The sequence below is a fragment of the Miniopterus natalensis genome, chromosome 6 (assembly GCF_054644295.1).
Source record: "Miniopterus natalensis isolate mMinNat1 chromosome 6, mMinNat1.hap1, whole genome shotgun sequence".
In the NCBI taxonomy this organism is placed as follows: Eukaryota; Metazoa; Chordata; class Mammalia; order Chiroptera; family Miniopteridae; genus Miniopterus; species Miniopterus natalensis.
Genome location: NC_142086.1, coordinates 74822336 through 74835442, shown reverse-complemented (window position 1 = coordinate 74835442; position 13107 = coordinate 74822336). Strand labels below are relative to the sequence as shown.

Here is a 13107-nt window from a genome sequence, read left to right as displayed (position 1 = left end):
CAATTATTTCCTTGTAGCAGGAAGTTGGCTAGGACACAACCAGCTTTCTAGTATTTGGCTAGGGAGCACTGTGGGAGGGATGGTCACTGTCCTCATTTCACTTCCCATTCATTCATTCCATCAGTCAGTCAATCATTCAACAAATATTTATTAAGTGCCTGCTAAGTGCATGGAATACAGAGGGACAATAAGAATGACCCCTCTTGCAGCATACAATCTAAAGAAGACAAGATAGATAAACATAAACACAAAATATATATGTATACATATATATGCAAACTGTGATAAGCATAGAAAAGAAAGAACAGGTGGCTGGCAAAATAAATAAGCAGGGCCAAGATCTGATTGGGGTGGGGTCAGGGAAGGCCTCTGATGGAGTGACAAGACAGAGGGTCAAGAAGGAACTAAAGGGAAGGTTCTCTGAGGCTGTAAAACTTTAAGTGGGTGGAGACTAATATTAGTGATGGTAGAAATGGTGGGGGAAAGACTGGACTGCAGAGGTAGGCACGTCATCCAGGGCCTCGTAAGCTAGGGAGAGGATTTTGAATTTTATTCTATGTATGCTTGGAAACAAATTTTTTTCGTAATTTAAATTGCGCTTATTCTTAATAGGTAACATCCACAATCCAAAGCATACTAGGTCCAAGGATTACTGAATGCAAACTCTCCCTCCCTCTGGTTTGCTAGCCTCCCAGTTCTCTCCGAAGCTGCCTGTGTGCATGCCTCCGGAAACACGCCAGGCGCAAACAAGCGAACCTATGGTTCATATTATAAGGTTTTTTAAGCGGAGAAGCGAGGCCATCGGATTTGTTTCAAGACAGCCGGAACGCCGAGAGCGCACTGGCGTTCTGCGGTTAGAGCTGCGCTCCGCGGCTCACGCACTCCACAAACCCGGCTCGGCCGGGCATCTCCGCGTCGACCCGGGAGATCCCCCGGCCGCGCTTAGTAAATTGCGTCTCCGCAGGGATCCTACGCCGGTTCCCACGCTGCGCCTCCGACAGCCACCCCGCGCCGCCCGCGCGTCCGGGCGCCGCTGCCGCCTGCGGCCGAACCTCCCGCTCGGAACCCGCAGCTCGGCACCCAGCCCAGGTGTGCTGGTCGGTTTGAAACGCAGGCTGGATCAAAGGCCGCCTGGAGGGGAGGGGAGGCGGCGGGAAAGAGGCGGGCCTGGGCGGGGCCAAGGCTGAGGCGGGGCCAAGGCTGCGGGCGGGGTGGGGCTGGGGGCGTAGCCGGAGTCTCAGTTGGCTGCCGAGCTTTCCAGAGCTCCCGCCGCGGCGCCTCGGTCCCGCGTCCCCGGGCCACCCACGGGGCGGTGGGCCCTCGTTGGCCCCCAGCTCTGCAAAGCCCCGAGGGTAAATCCACCTAGGAGCTGGGCAGTTTGAGCACGAGGGAGCCGAGGACTGGGACGAGCGGCTGGATGGCGTCGGAGTGGAGCGCCCCGCGGCGAGTTCCCCAAGAAAGCTGAACTTGTCCCAAGTTTCTTGTGCATCAGCCTGCACCCGGCGAATTGGTGGCGACCTTTTCGCGTGCGGGTGGTCTCCGGGCGCTGCAGAGACGAGGAGGTAATTGGATTAATCCGCCTGGGCGCAGCCCAGATTTTGTTGGGGACTGCGCCGCGCGGTGGGCGCAGTTTTGCCCCAGAAAGGGCGGGTAAGTGACACGGAGCTGCTGTGTCCCGCGCAGCAGCGGCGTGACCGCCGGGCTCGGCGTGCATCGTCTCCGCGAGGCGTGCCGGCTGTGTGGAGTCAAAGTTCCATGACTTCTCTCCTCTTTAGGCAAGTCTAGCTGGGTACTGTTCCTCGAGGGGCTCACCCCAGGGCTTCGCAATGGAGGGCGAGAGCCAAGTGAATTTTTCTAGCAACAGTTTAACCCCTTCGTGGCGGAGGCGGTCGACCCCTCAGCCCCAGATGCCGGGCCGGAGCAAGCCAAGACCCCAGTCTTACCAGAGCCCCAGCGGGCTGCTGATCACGGATTTCCCGGTGGAGGACATAGGGACGCTCCCCGCCGTGCAGACTCCCGCCCAGGTGCCCACCGCTTCGGACGGCAGGACAGTCCAGAGGAGCCCTCTGCTTCTGTGCGCCCAGCGCAGGGCGGTGACCAATGGGAGGACGGTCTCCCCGGAGTACAGGGCTGTCTCTCCTCGGCTCAGACGGCTCAAGTCACCCCAGGCCCTCAAAGGGGCGTCGGGCAGCTCCCCGAAATCCCCAGCGAATGGTACGGCGACTTCGCCCGCGCCGCAGCGGCTGCGCCCCCCGCGGACTCCTAACGCCCCCGCCCCCTGTAGCCCGGAGGTAGACCCGCCGCGATCGGAGGCCAGCCCCCCGCCTTCGCCCGCCGCAAATGGGCTCCCTCCTAATACCGACTCCCCAGGCTCCGGTTTGCAACCTGGCCAGACGGCTAAGGACCCCGAGCGGGGACCCTCGCCCCAGAATAGGCCTTTGGAACAAAAACTCCCCCTCCAAAGGCTGCCCTCACAGGACAACGAGCTCCCGGAGAATCCTTCCGTGGTTTTGAGCACAAATAGCCCGGCTGCCCTCAAGGTGGGGAAGCAGCAGATTATTCCCAGGAGCCTGGCCTCGGAAATTAAAATAAGTAAGACCAGCAGTCAGAATGTGGAGCCCCACAAGAGACTCCTCAAGGTGCGCAGCCTGGTGGAGGGCCTGGGAACGGCCCTGGGCCCGCCGGACGACGCGGGCGAGGCCGAGAACGACCTGGACAGCCCCGGGTCACTGCGCAGAGGCTTGCGGTCCACGTCCTACCGCAGGGCGGTGGTCAGTGGCGTTGATTTTGACAGCCCTACCACCTCGAAGAAGAAGAACAGAATGTCCCAGCCGGTTCTGAAAGTAGTGATGGAAGACAAGGAGAAGTTTTCCAGCCTTGGAAGGATAAAGGTAAGAGTGGGCAGGAGTGCCGCGTGTCACCGACCAAGCCAGGTATTCACTAAGTCCGAGGCGAAGGTGTTGGAGTGGGGAGGAGGGGCGCGCAGGAAGCCAGGCGTCACTGCTCTCGAGCTGCGCTGCTTGTTGATCAAACCTGTGCACATCTATCTCTTGGCCATTCTATTGTTGGCAGGCACAGTCCAGGTTAATGCAGCTTTGTGGGAGGAAGTGAAACTCTTATCACTGTGTTAACTTTCTAAGCTCAGGCAAAATCTGGGGACAAATGCGAAAAAAAATACAGCAAATATTGGCTGCGTGGGTGCTGAACACTTCTAATGCAGGTAAACTGCAAAGGGAGTGGAGAGCAGGTCTGGATTTGCACTCTTGCCTCTGGTCAAGCTGTCTGGTGCTTGTTTAGAGGTGTCTGTCAGTGGTTGCTGATTCATCACAGCTGATTAGGGAAAATGCTGATTTTCCTTTGAGCCTATTGATCATTTTAATCATTTACATTCATTATTTAATTTTTTGAGTGGGGAATCACATAAATACCTCAGGTAAAATGTGAATTTTAAAATTAGGTGCCAGAAAAAACAAAAGGCACAAGTAGTCTGTCATCTTTGTTGTTACTTGTTTCTGTCAACTTGGCCTTTGGTTGTATTTCATTCCTGTTTTGTGCCCATTTATACTTGAATGCATTTAACAAAACTTAGGTTCCAGTGAACTGTGTGTTATTGCTCCCTGATAGAGGCCTAAAAGCTGTAATTGGTAAAACATTGCCAAATATGACATAAAGAAATAGGGAAAACTAGAGAAGGGGGTTTTGGAGTGTGCATGTGCTGCCTTCTCCAGAAGTGAGACAGATCTGAGCAGTAGGTCAGAAATTCATTTTGGCAGCAACATCTTTTCTTGATTAATCGGAGAACTGGAACCAGTCTATATAAATTTCACATATGTAATACATAAGCAACATGTTTTATTTTAGATCCTATGGCCTTAGAGAAATTACATAACATTTTATGTTGTTTTTTTCTTTCCCAACTCTGCAAGTAAAGCAAAGTTCAATTTAACAGTGGTGGTGAATCATGAGTAGTGAAATGAGCTGAACTTGCTGGTCATTCGAGGATTCTCAAACTATTTCAACAGGGTGTGAGGGACACAGTACATTTTATTTGACTGTTTTAGTGAATTGTAGTAGTCATATGAGTGAACCACTCCAGGGATCATCTGCTGTATGCTTTGGGAAATCTAATGAATGTAACAACAAAATAAGTACTTTTTCTTAAAATGGTTGTATTTTCTATTTGGCTCATTCATACATAGTATGCTTTGCCTTTTCTTTTTTTTGCTTTTCTTGTTTCTTAGAAAAAAATGCTGAAAGGACAAGGACCATTTGATGGGGAAGGTAAGCATTTGATTTTCCAGACTTTTATTGCTGTTTCAATGTGGAATATCAATTATAAGTTGCAATCCAACTGCAGTAACAAAAACACTTAAGATGAGGAAAATGTCCAACTTCTCAAAATTATACAGCACAAAGCTCTTCACAAAGCTAAATTTTCATCTAGTAATACCAGCAGTGAATAAAATTAATAGCTTTCTTTGTAAGCTGATAATTTTGTCAGCCCATGTCCTGGTATTTTAATTCTTTTCTACTCTGGCTCCATCTTCACCTTCCTCAAAAAATGGGTAAGAGCAAGCTCTACCTCTTTATTAAAAAATTCTGAGAGTTTGGCATTTAGATATTAAGTCACTTTTTCCTCTTAAGTCATATTTCCTTTAACTTAATATTCTTTTTCCCATTTTAGTATCATTTCTAACTTCCTGTTTCCTTATCAAGTTTCAGTTTGGGAGAAATCTGACTCTCCTGGCCAACGGAAACATATTCCTAAGAATTTGTAACCAGTATAGTATTTTTGTTAAGGGTCTCAAAAACAAAAGCAGCTTTAGCCAGGTGTTCAAACCCTAATCAGATTAGTGGGCTTTGTGTAAATAGATGGGTCAAGTGTCAGCCAACTGGAAAAGCATGAAGGGAGCAGCAGCCCCAGCTGCAACCCTTGGGCTGGTGGAGCGTGGTAGAGGTGAGGCTAGTTTCTCTCTGTCGTGCTCTGAAATGCTTAGATTTTCCAACCTTTAAAGAATAATGAAGAAGGGTATGCCCCTTATAAGTATATCTAATGTAAAACCACCCAGAATTATAAAACACACAACCTTGGTGATTATAAATCATTTCCCTATATAAAAATCATTCCCATTGGAGCATTTAAACACGACTTGTTTATAGAAATTTAGTCAATGCATCAATCTTAGGAAACTTTCCCTATGGAGAAGAAACCCAGATGCAGTATTGTAATTAGTTGGGATAAATTCATCTTCCTGATTTTACAGTTGAGAAAGCTGGAAGCTCCAAGAGGTTTAGTATCCTCTCTGCTCTCACCTAGCCTGGGACAGAGATCAGGTTCTCAGTCCAGTTTGCTTCCTCTTGTACCACTTTTGACCATGAAGTGATCAGAGCATTTATCTAATATTTATTTAGAGAGATGTTTTGCATCTTCTGGAATTTGACATTGATTCTGAGACCTTTGCCTCAAAGGGTAAAAAATGTGGAGCTCTTTTTTTTTAAGTCAGAGGACAGATCACCCCCAGAATAGATCACAGCCTTCATTATAACTAGTTTTACATTGTTTCCTTTAATAAGGAGCTGTTTCTGTATACTCTCTCATCTCTTCTCAAATATGATGACCTAGACATTTTTTCTCTCATATATGTACATGAGGAATGCAGGATTCTTACAGTTAATGATTAACAATGTACGCTGTGCGATAAGAGTGGTGAGAACCTGTGCAGTTGGAGCCAGGGACGTGGGTTCCTCTCCTGCTGCTTTACTCATCACTTGAGTGATATTGAGCAGGCATCTTAACCTCACCAAGGCTTCATTTCATCATATGTAAAATGAAGTTAATAGTACCACTGCCAACGTTGTTGTGGGAATGAATGAGAAATCATTTCAACAATGTATGCATATGTTTTGTGCCAACCACTAACTACTTTAAAGGGGTGGCTGAATCTCAGTCAATACCCTCACAATCTGTTTTAAATATACAGAGCAATCAGAGACCAGTATAGTCTTGCATAGACCTCAGTATTCCTTTACCATAGTCATGTAGAACATGCAATGAAAGAAGAGGCAGACGTTTGCTTGCTTTAGTGGATGGAAAGTTCAAACTCATTGTGTCCCAAACCAAACTCCTAACCTTCCCTGCTAAAGCTAAATCTCTGCTGGTGTTCCCCTTTCCTACCTTCTCGTTGTGGGACTTGCAGACTTAGGAAACACTGTGATCACTTTCCTCTTTCTGAGCCCATATTCCAGTCCAGTCCCAGTCCTTTCTAAGATGCATAGCCCAAGCTCCATTATCTTTCATTGACCACTTCAGTAGCATCCTCATTAGTCCCCCAAGTCGTAAGTGTTTTGCTCCTACAATCTAATCAAATCTTTCCTTTCAGTGGATTCCCATTGCAATCAGGATAAAATACGATCTTTTTTTTTTTTTTTTTTGGTGCCCCGACTGGGGGTCAAACCCAAAACCTAGGTATGTACCCTGATGGGGAATCGAATCTACAGCCTTTTCGTATACCAGATGAAGCTCCAACCACCTGAGCCACACTGGCCAGGGCAGCATCTGACATTTTTGTTTTGAATTTTTTAATGATTTGAGAGAGAGAGAGATTTGTTGTTCCACTTCTTATTTATGCATTCATTGGTTGATTCTTGTATGTGCCCTGACAGGGGATCGAACTGACAACCTTGGCGTGTCAGGATGAGCATATGACATATTTTTAAGTTATTTGTTTATTTATTGTCACTCTTCCCTCATTCTGATGTCAACTCCATGAAGATTGAGATTTCCATATTTTTTGTTCATTGTTGTATCCCTAGTGCCTAGCAATTATTAGCATCTACTAGGCATTTTCTAAAAATCAGTTAAGTCAATAAGTGAATGAGTGCCTTTGACTATTTTTCTCATTAAACTTTTAGCTTATGAGGGCACAAGAAGTATCTTTTGTTTTCTATTTACTCCCAGCCCTTGGTATATTGTAGATGTACAATAAATGTTTGTTAAACAGATAAATAAATGGTGATGGACCTTGAAGGGAAGGTAGGGTGTGGATTCAATTTAACCTAGGAAACAGTTTAACGGGTATGACTATCCTTCATGGGTAGTGTACAGAGACGTGGAAATTTTGCTGTAGTTGTCCTTACATGTAGTTGTCCCTAATGGATGAATTTGGGACAGGGCTGTGTGAGTGAGAAAATCACCTCTTGGTCATTGGAATACTCCTTAGTGACAAAATCCATTTGTCTCTTTGTCATTTATTAAACTGGAGACCCAACATTGTACAAATATGGGTGTTTGTTTAGAACAGGTAGAATAATGATGGAGTCGATTGGTGACATGTAGGGTTTTTCTTGCAGAGAATGCTGTCCTATACCAGAACTACAAAGAAAAGGCCCTTGACATTGACTCTGACGAAGAGTCCGAGCCCAAAGAACAGAAGTCGGAGGAAAAAATAGTGGTTCAGCACAAGCCACTTCGGTCCACATGGAGCCAGCTCTCTGCCGTGAGTGTTTACCTTTCCTTCCGTCTGTAGGGGGTGGAAACAGCGAGTTGTAAAACCTGTGCCAGAGTGTGGTTTTAAATTTTTCTGCCAATGATCTTGTAACTCTAAGGAGCAAGACTCTTCTTCGACTGTGCAATGTTTCTTGAAATTCTGTAGGCACATGTGAAAATATGAACTTTGACACTTCTGATTAGGAAAGTCAGGTTTTGATAAAATAAAGTGCCTCGATACCGATGCACTATGAACTATGGAAACACTTCCTATTTAGTATCTTTTCTTATTTTTAAAAAAAATATATCTATTGATTTCAGAGAGAGGAAGGGAGAGGGAGAAAGAGAGAGAAACATCAATGATGAGAGAGTCATTGATCACCTGCCTCCTGCACGCCCTCTACTGGGGATCAGGCCACAGCCCCAGCATGTGCCCTGACCAGGAATCGAATTGAGATCTCTTGGATCATAGGTTGATGCTCAACCGCTGAGCCACACTGGCCGGGCTTTTTTATTTATTTAGTGTATATATAGTGGTAACTTAATATATCCTGAACTTTATCATAATTATGGCTGTCTATGCACATGTGTGTGGATGTGTGTATATATCTATGCGCAGCAGGGAGCTTATTATTGTTCTTCCCTGGATATTTCATTTGATATAGACACATTTGTGTTTTCTTGAAGATGATTCATGAATGGTGTTCTGTTCCATCTTTCCCTGTGCATCTTTTGTGTGCGAGTGTCTGACAGTGACTTTTGTCTTGATGAGTAATTTCTCCTCTTTGCATCAAACATCTTTTGTTTTTAGCCATAATTTCTTTTCCTCCTGGCTTAGCAAATGTCACGGTGTGATGCTCCCTTTACTTGCTATGAGTTTGGGCACAGCATCTGTGGGCATCTGATGCGTTACCGAGTAGAAAGGAATTCCCATGGTTGGCTTGAATGTTGGGAGCACTGCGTCAAGAAACACGCCAGCACACCTCTGGGAGGCCTTAGGCAATATGAGAGCAGAGGCGAGTCCCTCTTAAGCTGAAATGAGCGTTGTTCAGAGTCAGGGAGCTCATGCGTTCAGGGAAGCCTGCAGCATAAGAAAAGGAGCTGTACATGTTGGAGCTCAGAAACAGGACCATGGAGATGGGCATATGCTGATGGTGGGAATAACTCCTTTTTCAGGCTTTTCTTCCTCTCTTCTACCCTGTATTGGAATTCAGAGTTCTCCTTGTCTCCCTCCCACCCCCTAATTTGGTTCTAAGGAGAATCTCCTCCGATCCAGTGCCTCCAAGGTGTGGCACGCTGAGTATTAAGTCACAGATTAAAATGTCTGCATGGGGCAGGACAAGTAGTGTGAATAAGTGATGTTGGTGTGTGGGGGGATGGGGAGAGGTGGGAACTGTGGTGAACAGGCCTCATACAACTTGAGCAGCTGCCACTTAGCTCAAACCAGTCCAGTGTTGCCAGATCTTCCCATACTTAGTAAAGGGAATACAGAAATCCAGACTTTTATGAGCATTATCCTAATTCAAATTTTAAAAAAAAGGTGCGAGCCCAACAAAGTATCTATGGGCCTGACTTGGCTTCTGTGCTAACAGTTTGCAATTTCTGTGATGTTTGCATGTGGTGAGGTGGTAACGCCTATCCGCAAAACTGGCATCTAATGATCTCATAATATGTATATACCAAAGCAAATACTGGGAAAAACTGGGGACAAGGCCCAGTGAGGCCATGTTGGCACTCAATGGCTGTCATTCTGTCATTGGTATAGACCATTTGGTACCAGATCCTCAAGAAGAAACCTTGATTTTTTCAGTTCTCCCTCTCTGACAGCATCTGTGTTTGTTAGCACAGGCCTAAATCCTGCTGTTTTTCTCTGAACCCTAAACAAAATGTGTCACTTACACTTTGATCCCACTTAGCTTTAGTACTAAAAACCACGCTGCCGCATTTATGTCTCCTATAGTTTGGTTGTCATTTAGATTAACAAGTACACATTAAAATAATACTACATATCCTTTAGTATAACTTCAAATATGGGCACGGGTTTTATTTGGCTAAAGATAAAAGTACTGATGTGCCTTTTGTTAACAAGATTGATATCAAAAGACTATCGGGTGATAAAAAGTAAAACTATAAAGCGGGTTCTAACTTTAGTGTGTGTTATCTTGCATTCGGATGTTCCCAGGAGGCTTATGTGTATTTATTGTGTTTCTTGGCAATTACATTTAATCAAAGTAGCATGGTTGGACTTTGACACCGCATTGCTTAGGCACCAGCCTGCATTTTCTTTGTGCCTTTTGTGTCTCCTTTTCACATTTAAAACATTTTACTTTGATTTTTGTACTTTAGACATGGAGAAAAATTAAAAAAATATGTATGTGTACTAGATTTCCAGGTACCCACCACCCAGATTGAACAAATGTTGGTGTTTAAACATATGTACTTCAGGCCTCTATTTTTCAGGCAGATCCGTTTAACCACCCTCCTCTCCAGTTCTTTTCTTCCTTCTGCCTCCCCAGGGGTAATCACTGTCCTGAAGTTCTCTTCTGTCTGTGCCATGTGGGTTTTCTGTCCACGAAAAAGATGCAAGCAGCTCTGGCTTTTAGGAAAGTAGATATTTTAACAACAAAAAGCTGCCATTACTTTTAAAGCAACTCAGCAGTTGGTTTGTTGAAGTTGTAGTTAGGACCCTAAAGAGACGAGGCTTCGTGAATTATGAACAATGTCAGGCTGTTTCCTACAGGGATCTCTGTCTGACCTCATGCCCCAGTCCCTCCTTGTAAAGGGGCTGCTGTGTTTGGGGCAGGTCTTGGCAAATGTCTGCTTTTTTTTTTTTGGTTCCCTGACTGGGAATCGAACCAGCAACCTTTTGGTGCATGAGACGATGTCCAGCTGACTGAGCCATACCAGCCAGGGCGAACATCTGCTTTTTAGATATTTTTGCATCATCTTTCCATGCTTAACTTTTTTTAAAAACTCTTTAAATTTTTATCCTCACTTCAAGCTATGTTTTTATTGATTTTAGATAGAAAGGAAGGGAGAGAGAGAAAAACCTTGATGTGACAGAGAAACATCACACTTGCCTCCCATATGCCCCTGACCGGGGATTGAACTCACAACCTAGGTATGTGCCGCCCTGACCAGGAACCAAACCTGCAACCTTTTGCTATATAGGCTGATGCTCCAACCAACTAAGCCACCCGACCAGCCTCCATGCTTAACTTTTAATATACCAAATTAGTAGGGTAGCCCCACCCAATCTTGCATATGTCACTAACACAAAACTCTTCTTCGACTAAGGCCTTGATCCCAAGAGAAGTCGGACAAGGGGTTTTCTGGCAAAGGGTTAGGTCTCAAATTGGCATCTGTCTTGACTTTCTACTTGGGAGGAGTGCATGTGAGTATACTGCTGTTGATTGTTTTATTTTCTAAAAGTCCTTTTATCTCTGTTGCAAACACCTGCCTACGTCTTCAGATGAAACTTTTCTTATCAGCTGATTGCAAGAATTCAGTATGCAAAAGACTTCTGGCAGTCAGTCATGGTGTTGCATAAGGTCTTTAAGCCTTCAGTCTGTAATGCCATTTGTCTTAGTGTGTTTGCTTCTGATACGTCTCCTTTAGTTTTACTGGACAACCACACAGGTGACAGGTGGCCCTCCATTTACAGCATTGGGGACAGGTTTAACTGTAGTATTGTGGTCATCAAGGAATAAGGGAGAATTAGAACCATTTGAGAGAGGCATTTATGGGCCTCAGTAGAGTAATGAAAGTTTAGGCTGCCATGGACTTCTCTGGTCAGATTAAAGTGAATCAATGTAAATGTGTTTAGCAGCGGTGGCTGTGCCAGCAGGTTCTCCAGGTAGAGGTGAGTCAGGAGCCGACCTGGGCTCCTAATTTCATAATGTGGGAGAGGAGTACTCTTCCTTCACTTGATTGTTAGAGTATATAGATCTATTCTTTGTTGGACAGACAGGATTTCTACATTCAAGGGAGTAAAACAGTGCAGCTCTTCAGGTCCTGGGAAACACTAATGCATGAGAAGTAATTTACATGATCATGGTTCCCACTTTTTGTTTGGTCATAAGTGAAAAGGATTTGAGGTTTTGAACTTGGAAAGGCTTTTTTTATCTTTAGACATCTGTGCTCAGAGATGAGGAACCTGCCACACGCAGGGGAATTGCTCAGTGACTCACTTAAAATGGCAGTGTGAGAGCCCTGGCACACGTGGCTTGTGGGCATCGTCCCATGCACTGAAGAGATGGGAGTTCGGTTCAGAGTTGGGGCACATGCTGGGGTCACGGGCTCAATCCCTGACGGGACGAGCAGGGGACAGCTGATCGATACTCTGCTCTCACATCGATGTTTCTCACTCTCCCTCTTGCTTGCTCTCTCTCTCTCAAAAAAAAAAATCAATAAAAAAACAACCAAAGAAGGCAGAGTGAATAGTAAGCCAAGAGTTCCTGGATCTCTGAGAAAATATTTTGAAGAAAAATATTGATTGTGTTATCTGTCTGGGATAGAACACAAAGTACTTGTTACAGTTAGTGCCAGGCGTGTAGCAGGTGAGACCCCGATGCAAAGTGAGCTTCAAGTTTTCCGGGTTCTTCCTTTAATGGGATCCTGGAAGTGGTTAAGTATTACAGAAAATAAAAGGTAGATCTTGACTGAAGTCTTTTTGCTTTTCACCATAACTCACCCCGCCCCCCCATCATGCACTTTGCATGCACCGAAAAATGACAGTTGTGAAACCCATGTTTGTTTTGTTAAGTGCAGTGACACCATCAAAGTCACACTCACCAGCCATACCCTGACCCCACTTATTTGCCATGGGGTGTGTTTGTGTAACTTCCATCACCTTGACATCCCAGGTGCTTTTGAAAAGGGTGTTCAGGCTCCAGAGGCAAAAACAAGCATGCGGGCAAACTTTGCTTTGAATTCAACACCTAGTGTAGTCATCTCTACTGGACTCCTCATTTGTACTTGCTGACAGGTGGGTTTATCAGTCATCTTAAATCACTGACTATTTATTCAGTTTGCTCAAAAATTGAAACTCTTTATTCAGGAGCCGGTTTTTATATTTTCATCAAAGTATTTCTTCGGCTGCGCTTAGTGTGGCTAGCAGTGTAATGGGAGATCTAGACTTAGGACATGAGTCTTTTGAGGGCAGGACTTAGCTCTTAAGGCACAGAGTTTGCCTCTGCTTCCAAGCTGCTGAACAAGAGAGGACGATTTGAAAAGTGGCAATTTTATTATAAATATAATTTCATTCAGTTGAAAATATAAGACACGTTGGAGTCTTAGCTGTTTGACTGATGGGACTTATTCTTTTAGAATTTACACTGTTTAGTTGAAAGACATACTTTTCCTACTAAAAATAAGAGCTCAACAGATGTGATAAACCTGTATATTATTTTGTTTGCAGGAATGCTTAATGCATTTAGAGCTCATAGAAAGTTCTATTCTTTTTCCTTAAGTTTTTATACTTGCTTGAAATAATTTTCAGTTGCTCAGTAACTTGCTGCTTAAGATAATCTCTTGAGTCATATAATTTTCCATTTGTGTTTTTGCAGGATAGCAGTCTCATAAAATTACTTTTTACCTTAGATGGTGATTAATGCCTTTTA

General features: G+C 44.8%; 1 protein-coding gene across 2 annotated transcripts in view; it reads left to right on the top strand.

Annotated features, from left to right (window-relative positions):
* Positions 1–1248: 1248 nt before the first annotated feature.
* ARHGEF26 (Rho guanine nucleotide exchange factor 26) overlaps positions 1249–13107 on the top strand; it is a 101031-nt gene continuing 89172 nt past the window's right edge. The window contains exons 1-3 of one of the 2 annotated variants that reach the window (XM_087818369.1): positions 1249–2891; positions 4242–4281; positions 7351–7496. In XM_087818369.1, the coding sequence (XP_087674495.1) occupies positions 1827–2891; positions 4242–4281; positions 7351–7496 (1251 nt within the window). In that variant the 5' untranslated portion in view covers positions 1249–1826. The remainder of the gene's footprint in view (positions 2892–4241; positions 4282–7350; positions 7497–13107) is intronic. The other variant, XM_016222614.2, reaches the window with a different exon arrangement.